Source organism: Actinia tenebrosa, unplaced genomic scaffold (assembly GCF_029948245.1).
Source record: "Actinia tenebrosa isolate PJP-AT-01 unplaced genomic scaffold, QUT_ActTen_1.0 PGA_scaffold2__45_contigs__length_23673736, whole genome shotgun sequence".
Classification (NCBI taxonomy): Eukaryota; Metazoa; Cnidaria; class Anthozoa; order Actiniaria; family Actiniidae; genus Actinia; species Actinia tenebrosa.
Genome location: NW_028292579.1, coordinates 9,186,237 through 9,207,659, shown reverse-complemented (window position 1 = coordinate 9,207,659; position 21,423 = coordinate 9,186,237). Strand labels below are relative to the sequence as shown.

Genomic DNA, 21,423 nt, shown 5'->3' with positions numbered 1-21,423 from the left:
GCATTCTCTGTAAGAAGGCATGACTTGGTTTAAGGCTTGTTTTTAAATCAAAAATATTCGAAATTTGGTTGCAATTACACATTGTGAAAAGCAGGGAATTTTGAAGGGTGGCGCGAATGACGTCACTTCCTTCGAATCACTAAAAGTTGTCAGGAACGCAATCGTTTAATTGCGGACTCAAACGGCCAAACTTTACCGGCTAAATGCAACATCCTAGTCTCGTATCGAAAAAGAATTTGGACAGTAGGCTATATTACATATCTAGTTTTATATGGTACAATTTCCAGGGATGGTGTCATTTTCGTAAGACTTGCACTTTAAATTTATCAATCCATTCTGAGCTTTCAAAAAATAGCATGAGCAATAATTTCTTAGTTCTCAGTATAGATTTCATGGCAATCTTTACGAAAATCCTAAGTCCCACGTTGATTCAGGAAGCGTGATTTTCACATGTATCTCAACCAAATTCATCAGGTTTCTTTGCAGTCAGAATTAATTTTAGAAATTTAGAATTAGCCGAATAAAAAAAGGTTCCACAGTACCGATTTTCTAAATATTTAAAAAACGGTTTAACCTTTATATGATCAAAAGAATATAGAATTTTGAAGACATCTTATCGTCTAGTTTTTTAGGTATTTCAGAAATAAGATAACGCGTGCGAACGATCCTTTCGTGACGTCCTCAAAATAAAAATTCTTCAAGTTCTGGTTCTGCGCATGCTCGTGCACAACCTCGCGAGCGCGCGTAAAAAAATTATATGGAGCCAGAACCAGAGCCATCTTAATTTTTGCTGACGTTTGCACCCTTTATTTGGTAAAACCAGCCAGCTTCGCCTCAAAATGTGTCGGTTTAACGTACAAAAGCCCGTGCATGGAAGTATGCGAATTCATTAAATGTGGCCATACTTTGTACGTCGCGCTGTAATCGTTAATTTATATAAAAACTTTTTCACCTGTCTTTGTTGCTTAAGTTACAATATATATTTGAAATTTCATTTTGATGAACTGACAATGACTACTAGCTGGGACTGTGTGGGTGTGTTTATTAAAGCAATGGAATAAGAAATTAAAAAAACAAAAAACAAAAAACAAAAAAAACAAAAAAACATAAACACAGCGTAAGAAAGTTTGTAACTACATACTGAAGTTTCGAACGTCCTTGGTCGCAGAGTAAAAATAAATATTTTGAATCTTAATTGACGATGAGATTCTATCACTCTATATCCAGGAATGCGAATTTCTTTAAGCACTCGATAATTTAATTTTCATGTAACAAATAAATCTTTTCGCCTGCCAGTTTACAGTCTTAACCATTTATTAGCTTTGAAAAGGAAAAAAAAAAAAAAAAAGTTTGGTGACTATCATCTTTCTAATATCATGTCCAAAACCTTGGATTTGCTTTAAGAAAATACTACAGGCCTTAAGAACACCACTTTATCTTTTACGGTGCTTTCTTCAGTGACACTACGTTTTTAAAAATATTATTTTCCTTTTTAATCTTACTTTTCCTAAAGAGGGCGGAGAAATATTTAAACTCTTTAAAAACACACTGTTTAAATTTGTCCCGAAATGATCATGATCATCTAAACAAAGTTCACTGAAAGCACTATGCAAATGAAAGGTTTTGAAAACTTCAGACATTTAAAAGGATTTGACATGGAACGAAAAAAAACTACGTAAGTAAATATAAATAATACAAATTTTTTTTTTTCACAAACACTATAATAATGTACCTTAATCACGAAGCTCTGGCTTTCACGGTTTCGGAACTTTACGGGATCCTTCAATCGTTTTTAAGGATGGCTTTTTTTCTTTAACAGATCAAAAACAAAACAGGCGGGATGTTGAGAAAACACGAGAGGAGCGTAGGAAACCACGACGCGTAGCGGAGAAATGACGATAGCGAAATGACGATAGCGTGTATTGATACTCTCATCAAACATGGTTTTCCACCAATCATAGCGCGCGTAGTATCCCAATTATTTCATAAAAAGAAATCAAAAATATTTTGATTTTGAATGATTCTGGTTGTCTATCGTAAGCTGAGCTAGTCTACGAACTTTGTCTTCTTTTTACTGTAGATTTTATCATGAACCACGTCCAACTGTGTCCATCCTTGGCTTTAGTGTCGAACATGGAGGAAATAATTAAATAACTGCGGTACGCAGTTTAGCTGTTATTTATTTTCTGCACGTTTCGTAAGGAATTTATCAAGTGTGTGTATTAGCGTAAGTACAATGATGTAGTACAATAGCGTGAGTACAATAGTGTATATTACGCTGATTGTATAAATAGCGTGATTGTTTTAGTGTTCGTCCTTCGGGTCGAAACGTAAGCGACGACTCACTTCACTAAATTTATTTTAAGTTCAATTCTAAGCCGTTTTTAATTTTGTTTTTTCCGCTTCGTTTTTTAGTGCGGAGAATTTGGTCACCTGAGTGCATTTTGTACAAAGACTTCCACTTCGTCTTCCTCTTCTGCTTCAACATCCAAAGCCGGAAGCTCCAAATGACTAGCCGGTGCTGATGACCTTGGAATTGATGATGAAGTTGAGTATGGCCCAATCATTGATTTGAGTAATTTACAATCCGGCGAATTTACCGCTGGTAGTGGGAGTAGTAAGGTTAAAGGCCGCATTAGAGGCGCCGTGGAATTTTGGTCCAATGTCTTAAATGCTTCTGATTTTGTTTTAAGCATGATAAAGCAGGGATACAGATTGCCTTTTGCTGCATATCCTTCGCGTTGTTTTTTGCGCAATAATTTATCAGCCCTGACACACAAGGATTTTGTTGCTGAGGCGATTTCTGAGTTGTTACAAAATGAGTGTATTTTTGAGCACGAGTCTCCACCATTTTGTGTTAATCCATTGACCGTTGCTGAAGGTAAAAAGCTTCGTTTAGTAATAGACCTCAGGCATGTCAATCAATTTTTGGTTAAGCCCAAATTTAAATATGAGGATTTGCGCTCTCTTTCTCAAGTCGTTGGAGAAGGCTACTGGTTTTTCACTTGGGATTTAAAATCCGGATACCATCATGTAGAAATCTGCGAAGATCATCAGCAGTATCTAGGATTTTCATGGGTGTTTGAAGGCGGTGTGCGCCGATATTTTACATTTTCGGTTTTGCCATTTGGCTTAAGTAGCGCTTGTTTCTGTTTTACAAAGTTATTGCGCCCTTTGGTTAAGAGGTGGCGCTCCTTGGGCCATCTTAGTTTTCTGTACTTAGATGACGGTTTTGGCGGTCAACCTAATAAAGTCTCGGCTACTGCGACTAGTATTATCCAGCGCAAGGAGCTCAGTGCATCTGGTTTGTTGTGTAACGAAGAGAAGTCTCACTGGTCTCCCATGCAAGTCGGGGAATGGCTAGGATTTGTGATCAATACAATAGCGATGAAATTTTTTCTGCCTGAAAAGAAAGTATCCAAGTTGAAAGGTTTGCTCGATTCAGCTATCTCGGACGGATATTGCACCTACAGGTTTCTGGCTAAGATTGCAGGCTCAGTTATATCTAGTGCTTTGGCTGTTGGTCCAGTTGCGCGACTCTTAACCCGTCAGATGTATTTAACTATCGAAGCGAGATCTTCGTGGGACTCTATCGTTTATTTCACCCCAGCTCTACTCGAGGAGCTTAAGTTCTGGTACACTAATATAGACTGTTTTAATGGTTACCGTATTTCATCGTGTACTGTTCTTTTTAGCGATGCTAGTGAATTGGCGTTTGGGGGTTATGCCGCGACCCTTGACGGTGCATCAGTTAGTGGTATGTGGACCGACGAAGAAATCGGCCGTAGCTCCACGTACCGTGAACTCAAGGCCATTTATTATATTTGTTTTTCCTACGTAGAACAGCTGAAACATAAGAAGGTTAAAATTTTTACAGACAATCAAGCCGCAGCAAGAATTGTTTCTATTGGCAGCTCTAAACTCGAGTTACAGCAGATCGCCTTGTCTATCTTTAGTTTGTGTTTTGAGAGCGATATTTGTTTGGAAGCCGAGTGGATTCCTCGCGAACGTAATCAGCAAGCAGATATGTTAAGTCGCTTCATCGATAGAGATGACTGGTCTGTCAATCATTCCGTCTTCAGAACTCTAGATGCTATGTGGGGTCCTCATTCCTGCGACAGATTCGCATCCTATTACAATGCTCAGATATCTGCCTATAATTCCAGATTTGCATCCCCCGGTAGTTTGGGCGTAGATGCTTTCGCGCAAGATTGGAGCAAGGGTATTAACTGGTTGTGTCCACCGGAAACTGCAAAATTGTCATGGGTGCGGGACTTTAATAATCCCGGAGTGGCCTTCTAGTATGTTTTGGCCCTATTTACATTTATCCGCTTTTCAGTTTAAGCTGTATGTTAAAGAGGTTTTCAGGCTACCTAGGTTAGCCAACCTTTTGATTGAGGGTCCTGGCCAGAGAGCCGTTTACAAAACTAAGAAATACGTGTTTTTGGGTTGTCCAGCGTTTGATATGCTAGCTCTCCGTTTAGATTTTGCATTGTAATCCCAGCGGTATCCAATCCGCAGTGCGCAAGTGTACCTTTTGGTGAGTCCATTTGAGATTTTTTGGTGTTTTTCAGTGCTGAATTAGCGTCATTTTTTGTTCCATTTGAAAGTGAGCCGCTAAGTATGCTCAACACCATTTGGTGATATGAATAATGATCATGATTCGCCATTGAGCGATTGTTCCCCCATTTGTGGTGAGATTGGCCGCGCATGAAAGCGGTGCGCAAACACCTTTTGGTGAGGGTTTCCGCTGTTTGAAAGCGGTGCGCTAATGCGCGCTTGCTACGATTCCCAGTGCGTAGTGTGTAACAGTTTGACTAATGACTCACTTGTCGTCAGTTGTTTTCAGACGCCTTTTCCTCGAGTCCTTGGCGTTCTGCGCTCAACACAGTAAAGGACCCTTCTCTTCAGTGCTTGGTCCCCGAGTTGATTGATTTACAGTTTGGTTCTAAAGCTACAACAACAGTCCGCAAGTACCAGTCAGGCTGGGCTCGATGGCGTAAGTGGGCTCTCTCCAAAGATGATGTTCCAGTCATTCCTGCTGAACCATTGCATGTGGCGCTGTTCTTGACGGAGTTGACGAGTAATGCTCAAGATAGAGGGCTTGGCGTCTCTAGTTTACAAGGCGTGGTGTACAGTATTGCTTGGGCTCACAAGATTGGTGGGTTTCATACGCCCCCTACGGATCATCCATTCGTACGGAATACATTGGAAGGAGCTAAGCGCTGTTTGGCTAGACCTGTCATGCCGAAAGAGCCTGTGTCTTTGGAACTATTGCAAGACATTGCTGCTCATTATAATTCCAATAGCGATTTTGCAGTTATCCGTTTTCTATTTATATTATTAGTTGGTTACGCTGGTTTTCTTCGCGCAGACGAATTGCTAAACATGAGTATTTCTGATATCACTATTTCTCCTGAGCATATGCAAATCATAGTCCCTAAGAGAAAAAATGATCAGTTTAGAGAGGGGCATTCCTTGTACCTTAATAGATCGGGCAAGGTAACCTGTCCCGTAGCTATCGCCGAAAAACTGTTAGCTCTTTTACCAAAGAATGACGCTAGTTTGCCTGTAATTCGAAGAATAGTTAAATCCAATTCTAAACAGAGGTTCCATGACAACAAAAAAAGGCGTCTCATATACTACTATAAAAGATGACTTTAAGAAATTTCTGAAACCTTTTGTCTCGGACATTAAAGCGTATGGCCTCCACAGTATTAAATCTGGAGCTGCATCTAATCCTGGTTGTAGGTCCCTTAACGATAGCCTACTAGACAGGCACGCTGGATGGAAAAGTTCGGCTTCGAAGCATAGATATATTAAGTATTCATCATCTGATTTACTTCAAGTAACCAACAGTTTAGGAATTTAATAGAATCTTTCGCTGGAGAAGATGACAACGTGCCTTGGCCCCAGTCCAGATTTCCTCCCATGTGGGGTTTTTTTCTGGCCTCCCTGGCACCTGTTTCGTTTTCATAGAGCATTGTAAAGAACAGTAGTTCAAAAACGAAATGTAATTCAAGTGTTATACTATATATTACTGTGTGTATATATATATTACTGTCGCTTACTCGACTAATATACCAACATTCTCAATGCATATTGTGTGTTGTGTGTTAAATCTCGAAGATTAGGGCAGAATTAAATAGAAAATGAATAGTCATGCTGTGTGCAGAGGTAAAACAAGCGGGGATTGATTGGCAGAACACGAGAGAATCACATGCCTCGACCAATCAGAAAGTGAGATTTCTGACAGTTGGCTTTCTTTTTGTCGGGGGGTTTTGTTTCAGTGTAATCATGTACCAAATCCAAAAACAATAGTTTTTAAAGGGGCTTCAAAACAATTTTTTTCTTTTTGAACTAGTCTTCAAAAACAGGTACCAAAAATTGTCCATGAAGTTTGCGAACAGTAGAAAGAATTCAAACTAAGCTATCACAGAACGCCACTGAGAGATTTTATTATACATTTAGGGTCGATATCCGTGAAACAAAGCCGTAAATAAAAACCATACGATGTCACTTCACGGTAAAACTGTCCAATAAGATCTCGCGACATATTTTAGTTTTGACCAATCGAAAAAATCGACCCTAAATGTGTATAAGGACTCACTCGTTTGCGATATGATACGAAAAACTCGCGAATAAAAACGATATCAAGCTCTTAACATGTGATAATCGCTATTTAATCCTTGTATAGTTTTCAAAAGTTTGACATTTTAAACTTTAAAATTTGAGTTATTTAATTGTTTGGTAAGATTACATTATCAGTTGCACATCTTAGGATTTATAACATAGTTCTTTGTATAATCATATTCAAATTTCTAAAATAAAAATTGCTCTGACTTAATACTAATAACGGGGCTCTTATATAGCGCATTTTACATGGTCTCGATGTGCTTCACAATCATGACCAGTGGAGGACTTTACGGGCGACGTACTATATACTTTGACTTACTTGTTACTTACTAACTTACTGCTTCTATTAGATTCTCGGCCTTAATAGGCTAAACATTTAAAAACTCTTAATCCAAGCACTTTATATGAAAAATACAGTTAAATTGACGCACAGTAGTTTTGCGAAGGAAGCGAGAATAAAATTGTCCAAAATTCGCTCTGAATTAATTTGGTTCCACCTTAAATTAAACATTGGCTTCAAGAAAGTGAAATTTATCTTTTCGTGTTGGAAAATATTTAACTCGTCTGCTGCGCTTACTCGTGAAATATTTTCACCGACTCGAAAGTAGACCTCATATCTTCCCACCAGCACCAGCATGTAATATCCTCTAAATATACCGTAGTATTTCGTAGTATTTAGTTTATCGGTCGGAGATTTGAAAACGTAAATCTGAGGCCCCGTCCACACGTATCCGCAAATTTTTGTATCCGCAATTTTTTTTTTACGGATACGGGTTGCGTCCACACCTGTCCGCAAATCAGTTTTGTGTCCGTATCCGCAAATTTTACGAAAACGGATACGTGTGGACGGTGAAAACGATTCGAATACGCTGCGTGTGGACGCAAACATTTTCGTATCCATAAAAAATAATTTGCGGATACAAAAATTTCCGGATACGTGTGGACGGGGCCTGAGACCGAATTGTGGGGGCCGAGTGTTTTTCTCGTTAAAAATTCAAAATACACTTAGCCAAACAATTTGCCAGTGCAGGTCATAGCTCAAAGTTGGCATATTTAGATATTAACTTGTTGCTAGTAACTGCTAAAAATAAAAAATAAAAATCACAGCTTACAGCACACAATTCACTTCGGTCTCAGATTTCAGATCTCCGACCGACAACCTTTTTTTTTTTGATGTACTAAGGTGCATACCCCTAGGAATTTGATAAGCAATATACAATATTTACCTGACAACTCGCACTCGGTTAATGTCCTTGCAGACGAGCCGTCCATATCGTATATAGGTATTACTAAAATATTACTTTACAGGTCTGAGACTCAGTCTAAAACTAACCTGAGGTTTGGTCTGTGTTTTCTCAATCTATCTGAAAGAAACTTCTTACATTCCTCAGTAAGCCTATTGCCACACAAGTTAACACTCTTTACACTGCAGTTTTCTAAAGCTCGACAAATACCTGTTTTATCCTCTCCTGTTATATGATTGTAGGACAAATTCAGGGTTGTTACCTTGGATTGCGACAAGCCTTTTATTATTTCAACACAGTGACTATCGTCAAGTCCGCAGCAGGTCAAATCTAACTCAGTAACTGTAGAGTTAACGACTGAGTCACAGATAGATCGAACTCCTGAAGTCGCTAAAGTAGAATTTAAAATGTACAACGTGTTGACAAGAAAAGACCTTTTGAATATCTTCGTCTGTTTGTAATTTGATTCGTCGTTCAGGGATTTGATGATACCAAACAAATAAGCTATGGAAGAGCAATCCATATCGGTTACATCACTGAAGACTATCCATCCCTTTCGATTACAGAATTTCTCGTAGAGCTCTGCAATTCTTTGTGCGGCGAGTTCTTTATCTCCAAATCCTTGCAAACAGTTTAACGTTAGTAGCCTGTTTGTATCATCATTCTTGTCGGCTGGTTCGATAGCTTTGAGCAACATTTTCAAAAGTTTTTTATCGTCCTTTTTTGTGGACAGCATTTCGGCTATGAACACGAGTGTCATGTTTGTGGTCTTGTCTTTCTCAGGTATCATCTTCTTCTCTACATAGCCGAAGGCAGAGAGGTATTCCTGGATAGTTAAATGTGTAAACTTGTATTCTAGTGGCACTTGAAAAGGATGTTGAGACTTATTAACAAATGAAGGCCAGCAGTCCAGAAGTCCACTTGCTTCAAGAGCGGCTATTTGTTCTTTGGAAATACCCAACTTCTGCATGTCATCTTTGCTGAATGAGAACTTCTTCTCTTCTGTTAATTTTACTGCCACCTCTGCTAGCTTACTTATTATTTCCTGAAGCTCTTCTTCTGTTTTTTCCTGCTTGAATTTCAAGTGAGCATGATTTTCTTTGATAAACTCTTTAATGACTTTATGGTAAAGATCAGTTCTGGTATTTGGTAGTAGTTTTGTCAAGTTTGACTTGCCAATCTGCCATTCCATGTAGTAACACATCAAGTAACACATAACAGGAATGTGACCAAAACGTACGAGGTTTTCATTTCCTCTGACATGACCAAGTACTGCATTTTTCATACCTTTATTATGCATGAAATACTTTTTTACATAACCCAGAACCTGACTGGTAGAAAAACCCTTTATTTCGGCTTTAGCATCAAAGTTGACATTTTCTTCCAATGAGCTGGCTTCACCAGGCCTTGAAGTTACTAGGACCACGGATTTTTTCCAAATTTTTCCCTTCAAAAGCTTGGCAATTAATGCGGGGACAGACATCTCTTCATTCGGATCGTTTTGGTAATTTGCTTCAAAATGTCCAACAATGCTTCCACGATGAGCATATTCATCATATCCATCAAGCATTATCAACACCTTCTCGGGATCTTTACTTATTATTTCAAACACATCATTCCCGATAATCGAGTGGTCATCCAGTATCGGCGAGTGCTTCAAGACGTCTTTCAAAGTGAGTGCTTTGTCCCCGAGAGAATTAAGTTGACGGAATGTCAACAAAAATGCAAACCTAAAATCAGGGGCTGACTTGGCATCTTCCTCTTCTTCAAACAACTTATCATCTGCCCAGTCCCGAACTATTTTTCGACAAAAGAGAGATTTTCCAATACCTGCTTTTCCAATAAGTAGAATGAATTTGGGATTGGAGCCTTTCGCTTGGAATTTGGGGTCGTGTCGTCGTGGACAAATAAAGATTTCGGAGCATTTTTCCAGCAAAGTTATTCTTGATTTCACCTTGTACTCTCTTTTTCTACCATTTCTTTCTTCTCTTTCCGTTTGAGCATAGCACTCTGGGCCGCATTGAATGGTCATGTTTGTAAAGATGTCATCAGTTCTGATCTTCCTGTCCGTCCTGGGCAAAAAGTTGTCGGTTTGTCGTTTTATTGCTGATTTTAACCTGTCTGTGAAATCTGAAACGAAATGGAAGGTGCATGAGAAAAGAAAACTCGTTATCTGAAACAATATCTTAGCTGACAAAAGTCAGGGCTCGGCGAACTCACAATCCAGAATGGGATTTGAGCTTATGTTATGAGAGAGAAAATCAATATATTTACACACAAACTAAGCAAGACATCAGTTTTCTAATTACTATTACTTATCTTACGAAAACAAGATAAAGAGCGATCAATTAGCTATATAAAAGTATCGATATAGGATTTCAGCAAGGCTACCATCACGCACAAGTTAAGATAATGGTATGCTCTGAATTCACAAGTAAACCTCTTAGCTCCTCCCATTAGCATGTACACCTCTGGTTACACCCTACACACTTTTTACCCCTGTGATTATGTATTTTAGCACTATTCTTTAGAATCTTATGATAGAAATATTCTTCGTAGCCTTTTCTATACATTTACAATATTTTTATATATTAACTTTAGTTTAAACTATGTTTAATTCCAAGATTTTCACTCGTATTACTCGTTGATAAGATATCACGCTCAGGAATTTACTATTTCTTTTAGCCAATCATGATTCTACGATATTATCATATTGATTAGAGAATGACACCTGTCATAGCATTATTATAAATACATCTCATGTAATCAGTTCAACACAGAGAACACATAGAGAACAGAGCAGAATAAAGATCCCGGAGCTCATACCGAGAGCGGTCGTCCCATAACACTTAGGATTTGTGGAAGGACTAAAAACCATAGAAACAGGAGAAAAACCCTAGAATCAAGGGAGAGACCTAACTAGCTCTACTCAATTGTGATGCCATGTCCATAAATGGAACCCGAGATCGCATAGGTGAGAGGCAAGTGTATCAGTACTACCAGTACAATACCATGCAGCTTGCTTCCCAGATAATACTGTTGATATCGAGATATACCCCTTCTGTCCTGTTGGCAGCCAATTAACAAATAACATGGCACGTTTGGTTACCGCTGTTTGCATGCTCATAAGTTCTTTACGGTCTTGGAGCGTTCTACTCTTATCTCCTATCGCTAGAAAAATGTTAACCTTTTACAAAGAGGAAATTCTAATCATTAAAAATGTTAAAAACTATATTGGGATTACCTTTTGTTGTTTGTTGTCTTGTGGTTTCAACGGTTTGGCTGACTGGATGTTCATCGTTTTGCTGATCATAGCTACATGAGGACCATTAAAAAAATTCAATTAATGAAATAAAAATATAAAATGCAAAAACACACACACACACAAAAAGAACCGAACAAACAAACAAAACAAAAGAAAAACAAAACAAAACAAAAAAAAATTAAAAAAAAACAACAAACAAACAAACAAACAAAAAACAAAACGAAACGAAACGAAACGAAACAAAACTAGTCCACTTTCTCAAGTTGGATGCCATATCTCTACAATTCAGACCACGTGTCGTTCCCCTCAATGTGGTTTTTTCTCTTATTATAATATGACAGCGGATCAAATAATTTTGTTCTAAAGGAAGGACACATGGTATGACATGGGAGAGCGTTTTATGCCCTAAAAAGGCTGAAAGAGGCATTCCAAAATGATACGTTGTACAATAGTCCCCTTCACAGTTCGCCATCTTCGGCAGCCTTGCCTTTGCATCGAAGTGAGACGAACGGTGACGAGTAAGCGAATAATTGATAAAGGTGTTAAGACAGGTATTTATCATTGCAAGCTCGTCTCGATGCAAAGGCACGCCTACCTTTCAAGATGGCGCAGGAAACTGTGAAAGAGACTATAGCAGCACATTCCCCGTGCAGCTTGATTTGGAGGGCAAAAACCTATGAAATTCAATACGCGTGAGAGGAGATATGTATCGTTTTGTCCTGCAATTGCAAATTGAGCTGCACTGAGAATATGATGCAGTGTGATCGCTTAAGTTTTAGAAGTTTGACCTACGTTGTGACATACGCGCTTTCTCCTACCGCTACATGTGAGGAATCTTTAGCAGTTATGTAAAAGCAAACACATTTGTCGTCTGAAAACAAATTTTTGGATAAAGAAAAAAACATGTAATTAATAAACAAAAGAACGGACCAACGAACCAACGGACCAACGGACCAACGGACCAACGGACCAACGGACAACCAACGGACCAACGGACCAACGGACCAACGGACCAACGGACCAACGGACCAACGGACCAGACCAACGGACCAACGGACCAACGGACCAACGGACCAACGGACCAACGGACCAACGGACCAACGGACCAACGGACCAACGGACCAACGGACCAACGGATCAACGGACCAAGGACCAACGGACCAACGGACCAACGGACCAACGGACCAACGGACCAACGGACCAACGGACCAACGGACCAACGGACCAACGGACCAACGGACCAACGGACCAAAGGACCAACGGACCAAAGGACCAACGGACCAAAGGACCAACGGACCAACGGACCAACGGACCAACGGACCAACGGACCAACGGACCAACGGATAAACGGACCAACGGACCAACGGACCAAAGGACCAACGGACCAACCAGCAAACGGACCAAACGGCAAAAGGGCTAACGGACCAACGGACCAAGGGACAAGTGGACCAAGGGACAAATGGACCAAAGGGACAAACGGACCAAGGGACAAACGGACCAAGGGACAAACGGACCAAGGGACAAACGGACCAAGAGACAAACGGACCAACAGACAAACGGACTGAAGGACAAACGGACCAACCAGCAAACGGACCGAAGGACAAACGGACCAAGGGACAAACGGACCAAGGGACAAACGGACCAAGGGACAAACGGACCAAGGGACAAACGGACCAAGGGACAAACGGACCAAGGGACAAACGGAACAAAAGAATAAGCAAACGGTAGAAATAAGCGAATGCCAATCTAACAGCAGAAATTCAGGAGTACTACCGGCCTGAATCCAGTTATATCCAATGGTATGAGACACTTTGTGCCTTACTTACAATTTGAAGTCTGTCCCTCCTCAGCCAGAGTACGCTGATCTTGTGACATGACTTCCAACGTTGTTCTCTGGGCTTGGCTTGGTGTTAATCGATTGTCTAGTATTTCGTGTTGTGAATGTTCGTGCTGAATTGTTGACATGACTTCCAATGTTGTTCTCTGGGGTTGCCTCGGTGTTAATTGATCGTCTAGTATTTCGTGTTGTGACTGTTCGTGCTGAATTGTTGACACGACGTCCAGTATTTTTTGTTGTCCTTGTAGCAGATTTTCCTGCTTGCTGTTTACTTAAATGTTAACGATAAGAACAGAATAAATGATGATGATAATGATAAAGAAGACCGAGGTTGATGATGAAGGAGATGATGGTGAAGACGAAGAACAAGAAGAGGAAAATGATGATGATCATTACCAGATTACTATTATTTTTTAGTGTTATTATTACTTTAGTTAGTTAGCAGTATTGGGGGGTTGTTCCTGCAAAAACCTTTTTGGGATAAGGCAACCGGAAGTCGTTAAAGCTCCACTTACTTGACTGTATTAGTGACAGAATGTCCCTCTCTTGATTCGCGCACCCTTTTAGCTCTGGTAGCAAGAATCTCGGAGATCTCTGAACATCTAAAAAGAAATCAATTACTTTTGTAAGAAGGATTTTCTCCAGGTTCTCTGGGTTTCCTTCGACATGTCGTAGATCGGTTTTAACATAAGTAAGAGGCAAACGGTACGGACGACAAATCGTACCACTGAAATGGCTTCCCATTATCTTCCAGTATTTCATCCAATCACAATGCGTAGCTATACAGTTACAGTAAAATATAGTACGCTCTACCGTACGAATTATTCATATCCCAAAAATCGTTTCCGACTCATAGAAGTCCTCTCTATACCAAAGAAGTCTCTAGCGTAAAGATCTAGCCACACCTTACCTCTTTTCACCTTGTCGAAGTCCTTAGATTTCGCACCAAATAAAGTCAATGCATTACACGCGTCAGTCCAAAATCCTCCAAAATCGCTCCCTTTAATTCTTGGAGTAGTCGCATGACACAGCTTGTTTCTTAATTCTCTTAGCTTTTCAAGCGCTAACACTAAATCTGGTGTCAAAACAAACGGTAGGCTTGAATGGAGGAGAACATTTATGACTAGAGACAAGTCCCATGTTGATCTGTCACCTGATTTTACGTTGTTTTTCTCGTATGGGAGCGGCTTAAATATCCGTAGTAAGTCAGATCCATTTTGAGTAGTATCGGTCCAAGGTCTTGCACTTCGTCCTGTTGAATCCCATTGTGTTTTGAAGAAAACACGTAGGCAGGGAGCTCCAACTCGTAGCAGAAGTAGAACCAAAGCGCAAAAGTTTCTATTATGTTAAAAAAAGATTTGAAAATTTAATGGGTTACTGAAGCTCGTGTCTTATGAGAAGAGCAAGAAGTGAGATGAACTGAGATGAAAGTAGGCTGGAATTATAAAATAATAAACCAATAGATAAATGAATGAATGAATGAATGAGAGGGAAATGAGAATGCACGAAGAAAACGTTTTTTGCAATTAGTATAGTTTTAGACTTGGTTTTAGCGCGCTGTGATTGGCCAGTTATTATGAGACGATATTAATCACTGCCCGAGCGGTAATTATGAAGTTTCCCAAAGTTTGCCAAAGCGGAAGTAATATTACAGTGCGACTACATCAACCAAGGCCACCCAAACAAATCTTAAATCAAATTCACAAATTACATTTTTAACGCCGATAGCAGATGAATTAGTGATTTCTGGATTTTGAATTGTTTCTTGTTCACTCCTGATCATACACACACTTGCATAAGGTGAAATATTTATTTTAAAGAGGAAAATTTGAAAATTTGTACAGATTCTATTGTGTAAATACTTAATCTTGATTGGCTAATTTGTATGAAAATTTGTCTCGGTGGCGTTGGTTGGTGTAGTCGCACGGTAAAATGTCATTTTTTTATTCACGAATTTAGTCTTTGCTGATATTCAAGTCTAAAAATTATGCTGAAAAAGACTCGCCGCTTGGTTAATATTCACCAATAATCACTTCGCCTTCGGCAAATCAATCGTTAATTAACTGAATCAAGTTACTGACCTCTCTTCTTCTTCCATGGCCATTCATGGCTTTAACCATCTGCTAACATACTGATGCATGAAACCGTAGGCCTTTACAATTGAATAAAAAATGTGTAAAGAGGTTATAAACCCAATACCTTAAAATTCCACGAAAAAAGGCTGATTGCCTCGATCCTAGGATGTCAGAGGGGAGTATATTTTCAGGTAAGACTAACTTTAATTTTCCGAGTTTAAGGAAATAACTGGGTCGAGTTGGCATAGCAGTGCATCATGGGGCTGTTTAAGGAGACGAAATATGGGCGCCATCTTGAAAATATGTCTCCATAACTTTACAGTCCCACAATGCACTGTAATGTCAACTCAACCCAGTTTTTTTCTTCAAGCTCGCAGTGGTTAATAAAAGGTTGCCCGGAGAGGGATGCTTTGTTCTTTGAGCGAAGCATAAGAAGGGAATTACTTTAAAAAGTTGAAGTTTCATTTTCGGAGGGATGGCATTCAAGGGGGTTGAATACATTAACACTGACGACCGCAAATTTCATGCCTTCACGTTTTTCTGTATGACATCGGCTCATTATTCATTTATTCAAACATAAAAGGTCAAAATACAAAAAATGAAACGCTTTGGTATGCACGTTATTATAAAAACTTCACTACTTGACTGATCATGCATTGATTTGATATCTATTATTCAACTGAAAACTTCATTCAACGATTTATATCCGCTAACCTTTTCGGGCACAAATGCTTTATTATTACTGAGCTTAATTTATCTATATTCTTTTTAAATAAGCCCTAATTTAAACACCATTTTCCCCGAGAGCTTCATTTGACGGACTATGTCGAGCTCAGCGAATTTAGAACCTGTTGAGGCGGGTTGAGATACAACTGGCTTCCTGTTGCATCTAAACAAACTTTTAGTCTTGAATAAAATGCAAGGTAAAATACTAAATTCCGCTTCTTGTTTTAAATCATTTTTATGCAGGAAAGCGGACAAGGACATTTTATTTATTAGAGATTTATAAAAACTAGAGGTTTTTAAACTTATACAATTAATTGTCTTGAAAACGCAGGGAAAATAAGTTCAAGCTCGTTGCATGATAAGGAATTTGTGTTGTCTCAGAAAACTTTTTTCAGTACAAGAATAAATTCATTTAAAACACGGAAGAAAAGGCATACGAGGTAGCACAAAATTCTTAAGTACAAAGAGAAAGAAATTGTATAGAGTTTCTCATTATCCAAACGAATTCAAGAAGTCAATCACTATATTTTGACTCGGTCGTACGTACCTGCTACAGCTTGTTGAGATCAAAGCCCTGGAAGCTCTGCCTTAGACCACGTATCGGTGTTTACTCCATGTCTAACTCATTCCACAGAAGACGTGCTGGGGATGACGGTACCAAGAATCGAATTTTAGTAAGAAAACTTTGTTATTTTGAAAAAAAAATTGTTCCGTGGTTCGATGGAATGGTCGCTTCAGACAAGCCACTGATTAAGGAAGTTCACTTGTAATTACTTCCACGAATAAAATGTTAATTAACCATGAATAATATTATACACAATTCAGTGCACACAAGACATGCAAGATTTAATACATTTTAGCAAAATTTAAATAAAATTAAAGTAATCATACACATTTTTTTGTAGGATATTTTCGGACATTGAATTTATGCTCTGTCTTTACACAGTTTTTTTAAAGGATAGATCCAGCTGAGCGGTGAATTTTGTTTCAGCCAATCACAGCAAGTTTAGCTGTTTTGCTGCCGTCCTAGGCTACTAAGACCCAACTTTTGCGTATTTTTTGGTATTCTGTTAACTGAAATATATTACGTGCCTACAAGAAGCAAAAATATGGAAAGGAAGAATGAAAACAATTTCACTTAACCGCCGTGTTTGATTCGTTCTTTCTGGATATGTTTAACATTGACACTCATATGCCGTAGAGGTTTTTGCAACAACTCGTTTAGACTGAACAAAACTGCAAACTGCGAAATATTGTGATATTTTAAATATTGAAATATTTCGAAGATTATACACCTCCTTGCATGAACGTTGTCATATGGAAATAAAAATTAACAAAATAACAAATATAGGAATTGATTATTTTCAATTTTATTGCCGGTAAATCGCTAGCCATCACGTGGTATAAATGATGTTGCATTGTGTTACCAAGAAGTTCGGATATTGTTCTCGAATTTCGAATTTCCGACTGTACTGAAGAAATAGAAAACGCGCGCGCGTGCTGTGTGCGGTCATAAAGCACGCGGGGTTGGCAGAACACGAGAGAAGTGTTAGGTGTCGAGTATTCTACCAATCCCTAAGAGTTTTATAATTCCACAAAGAACGGCAAGCTAGTTTATTTATTTCTTTTATAGAATACAAATTTGAATAACCGTTTTTTTGGATAGGAATAAGCAACTGAAAGTACGCGCGCGTGCTGTGTGCTCTCATAAAGCATGCGCTCCATGTGGAGAAATTCATCTACCAAACATCGATTGGAGCACTGGAGCTGTAACATCTTCAGATCCATCTCATAATTTCTTTGCAAAAGTGAAAGATTACTTTTTCCATCAAGCAGTCGAATTCCCGACCAGAGATGATAAAATATTGGACTTGATCCTTACTAACATTCCTGTAAAAATTACCAATGTCCACGGCTTTGACGGCATTCTTCGTATAGATCACAAGCTAATCGCTTTTACTGAAACCTGTGTACAGTCGGGTCGTATACAACTTCAAAAAAGCTGACTGGAAGAATCTGAACGATGTACTGACACGCATTCCATGGGACATGGCACTTGTTAATGAAGACATCAATTATTATCAACTTTGTTCTTCACTTGACGCTGAAGATGACTTCCGCTCAGGTTGTCGAAACATCCGTCACATCAAACAGTCCTTCTCAGGACTACATCCACCCGGATGATCATAATACTTCGATTAACATTCATTCACCTGGGTTCAGACCGTTCTATACAAGATGACATCAATGCCTCACTATACTATCACATTGGTGTGATCTCTTACTGTCAGCTGTTGATGAGAACATACCCAGAATAAAGCTTCGAAGTTCACATAGTCATCCTTGGATAGACAAAGAATTGCTATCACTAATCAAGAAGAAAAACAAGCAAAGATTAAGAGCACGCAGAACTGGTGATCCAGATGACTGGTCGAAATATCAAGATGTTAGAAGAAACACAAACCAAATGATTAAAAACAAAAAGATACATTATGCTGACAACATAAAAGACTCACTTCTAGAGAGCCCTAAACACTTCTTGTCTCTAGTCAAGTCGTATACATTACAACGTTCTGGTCCTAACTTTCTTCGTGATGGTCAGTCCTTTATAACGGACAGTACTGAGAGAGCAAACCTCCTCAACACCTACTTTCACTCTGTATTTACAACCAGCAATTCTAATATGATTGACAATGTTGATGATTCTACCAGCAATATTCCATACTTAGCTATCATTGAACTTACTATATATGACGTTTGTAAAGCATTTCAGGTGATTGACCTTAAGAAAGCATGCATGTGGTCCTGATAATATCCCTGGTAAAATTCTGATGAACACTGCTGATGTTATAGCTCCATCACTAAGTCGTTTTTTTCAACCTATCACTGTCGTTAGAAAAGATACCAACATTATGGAAGCCGTGCAAATATCACTCCAGTCTTTAAAAAAGAAGATCCGACTAACTACCGACCGATATCTCTATCATGTATCTTATCAAAGATTTTGGAACTGTGTGTTTAACTACTGTTCTTCTCACATAACACCTCTACTTTATCCTCTACAACATGGATTTATCAAAGGAAAGTCAACAGTTACACAGATTCTTGAGATTTATCATGATATCTTAGAAAATCTTGCCAATGGCACTGAAGTTGACGCTTTACACATGGATTTGTCTAAAACATTTGATAATTAAACAACGCATCATATTCTTCTTTCTAAGCTAAAGAAATACGTTATCACTGGAGGACTTCTCGACTGGTTTCTTGATTATCTAAGCGATAGACAGCAGCGTGTTGTTATTGATGGTTCTTACTCCCAATGGTTACCTGTATCATCTGGGGTTCCTCAAGGATCCATACTTGGACCTCTTCATTTTCTTGTGTATGTTAATGATATGCCTAATTATATTCTAGGTGATTCTAAACTTGCCTTATTTGCTGATGATACAAAACTATACAAAGTCATCAAATCGGATTCAGATCACAACGATTTGCAAAGGGATATTGACCAGCGTGTTTATGGCTGGAAAGTCGCTATTCTAAAATGAAATTCAATGTTGACAAAGGAATTAAGGCTGTAAATCAATACAAAATCTGCGATGAAGATCTACCTAACGCACGCGCACTATGCAAAAGACCTTGGAGTTATTAGGCTGCGTTCATGATGTATGGCAGGGGGGGAGGGGGGTTGAACATTTTTGTAAAGAGAATTGGGGGAGATGCAAATATTTAGAAGCTACGAGAGATTGCCCAGGGTAGCCTACTTTGCAGACGTCCTGCGGGGTTCGGTTCGGAGGGATCCGAACCGAACCCCGCAGGACGTCTGCAACGGAGGCTATGCCCAGGGGCATAGTTATTTTTTGGGGGACTTCAAGGGGGGGGGGGGATTTAAAAATTTCACCTGCCCCCCCTGCCATACATTATGAAAGCAGCCTTATATCATCGCACCTCACCTGGGCAAAATTAAGCATGTTGAGGAAATGTGTTCCAAAGCAAACAAGTGTCTTGGTTTGATAAAGCGTGTGTGTGGTAGAGAAATTACGGATGCAAGAACTCGTAAACATCTTTATTTAGCTATTGCGAGACATCAGCTCGAATATGCTTCAAGTCTTTGGTCACCGTATACTAAAAAACTCCAACGTTGAAAATTGAAAATGTACAGTGAAGGGCTACAAAGTTTATCTTGAACTATCCGGACGATATGACTTATACTGACAGATTATTTATACTGGACATCCTTCCTCTTGAATATTGATGATTTTCACGGCGGCCATATTGGAGGAACTTAACAAAAGAATTGTCATTGAATTCTTTGGTCATATCCTCCAAAATTGCCGCCGTGTCTTTTGGCTATTTAATTCTCTTGGGAATGGTTGAAAACCATGAATAGACGACAGACAACTGACCTTATTCTTCTGCATAAACTAAAACACAATAAAATAAACTCCAGTCTTAAGCAATATCTACAGCCTGTACCTAAACCTAATTTTGCCTCAAGAAACTACTACGATAACAATTTCCAAGAACTTAATCTCGTCACACAGGATTATTGCCTTAACTCATTTCTAACTAGATATATCAAACTATGGAACTCGCTACCAATACACTGTAAAATGAATGATGCAAGCCTTTCCAAATTTAAGGAACTTGTGACCACCCATTTTGCTTCCAAAATGGAACACTACTTACCACCTTAAGATCTTTTGAACTTGAACTTTGATATATTTTGACGTGTTTTTCTTTTAATTATTGTTTTTCCTCGTCAATTTTGATGTTAATCATGTTTGTATTGTATTTAAATTGTATGGAAAAGGAATATCAAATGGGACGAAAGTTCTGTCTTCTTCGCCAGTCACAAAATTTGTTTTTCTCAAGTTTTATAAAATGTATTTGTTTATATTATGACAAATAAACTAAACTAAACTAAGCTAAACTACTAAAGAAAGTTCTCTTTAATCGAAAGCAATACAATCGAACGGCCTGCTTTTTTGAAGAAACTTTAATTACGATTTAAAATGGCTGAACGTGAAACGTTTCAAATTCAAAATTGCTGAAAAACAGTAGAACTTCTTTAAGTAACCGTCACGTTTGAAACTTCAACAGGGTGAAGTCCTAAAAATGTGCAGGATACTCTATATCTTTCTTTTGGTTCTCCAAAACAACAAGGTATAAAGCAATCTTTTGTTTGTCAAAATTTGAAAAAATTATTTTCTATTTACCTTCGGAAAAAGGCTTGTGTTTTTGTTTGTTATCATTTGAGAACGATTTTCTTTTCATCAAGCGAAAAAAATGCTAAATTTTGTTTTATTCACGAAAATTCTTCTTTAAAATGAACATTTTTAGAAGGTTTTCTAATTACTCTTTGCTAAAGTAGTCTGCCTTCTAAAAATGTGCCGCGACATCTAAACTCTATATTAGCTAACACAAGGATATTAAGATATTTTCATAACAAATCTGTCCTAGATATTACAAGTGGTTGGGTAGGAGGTCTGATATCTTACCAAACGAAGGGGAAAACATACTAAGCAATTACATAAAAAAGTAATCTGAATGTATCATCTATTGTGGAGACGTATAATCACAGGGAGCCCAAGCTCGGCTTTTGTGACAGTGTATTAATACAGTAAATATATGTGG

General features: G+C 38.6%; 2 protein-coding genes across 3 annotated transcripts in view; one reads left to right on the top strand and one right to left on the bottom strand.

Annotated features, from left to right (window-relative positions):
* Positions 1 to 6,661: 6,661 nt before the first annotated feature.
* Positions 6,662 to 16,560, bottom strand: LOC116297422 (uncharacterized). Of its 2 annotated transcripts, XM_089034715.1 has the most exons (9): positions 16,331 to 16,560; positions 15,064 to 15,134; positions 14,136 to 14,320; positions 13,893 to 14,057; positions 13,498 to 13,584; positions 12,972 to 13,253; positions 11,938 to 12,016; positions 11,125 to 11,195; positions 6,662 to 10,010 (listed from the first exon to the last, which is right to left on the bottom strand). In XM_089034715.1, exons 2-9 carry the CDS (start codon positions 15,084 to 15,086, stop codon positions 7,954 to 7,956), a joined length of 2,949 nt encoding a protein of 982 aa, XP_088890841.1. In that variant the 5' UTR covers positions 15,087 to 15,134; positions 16,331 to 16,560; the 3' UTR covers positions 6,662 to 7,953. The 2 variants fall into 2 exon arrangements, with proteins under 2 accessions (XP_088890841.1, XP_088890840.1); XM_089034714.1 differs by having other exon boundaries at positions 13,893 to 14,320.
* The window catches only part of LOC116297423 (vacuolar protein sorting-associated protein 4B), a 45,827-nt gene continuing 39,624 nt past the window's right edge, over positions 15,221 to 21,423 (top strand). Inside the window, exon 1 of the mRNA XM_089034717.1 lies at positions 15,221 to 15,248. The gene's annotated coding sequence lies outside the window, so the exon portion shown is untranslated. The remainder of the gene's footprint in view (positions 15,249 to 21,423) is intronic.

What these genes read in the sequence shown, in the direction of transcription:
- LOC116297422 (XM_089034714.1), bottom strand. Translation starts at nt 15,086, where the DNA reads ATGGCCATGGAAGAAGAAGAGAG. An exon ending in TCTGTCACTAATACAGTCAA is followed by an intron (nt 13,254 to 13,497) that starts GTAAGTGGAGCT and finishes TTAACATTTAAG; the next exon opens with TAAACAGCAAGCAGGAAAAT. An exon ending in GGAGGGACAGACTTCAAATT is followed by an intron (nt 12,017 to 12,971) that starts GTAAGTAAGGCA and finishes ATTTGTTTTCAG; the next exon opens with ACGACAAATGTGTTTGCTTT.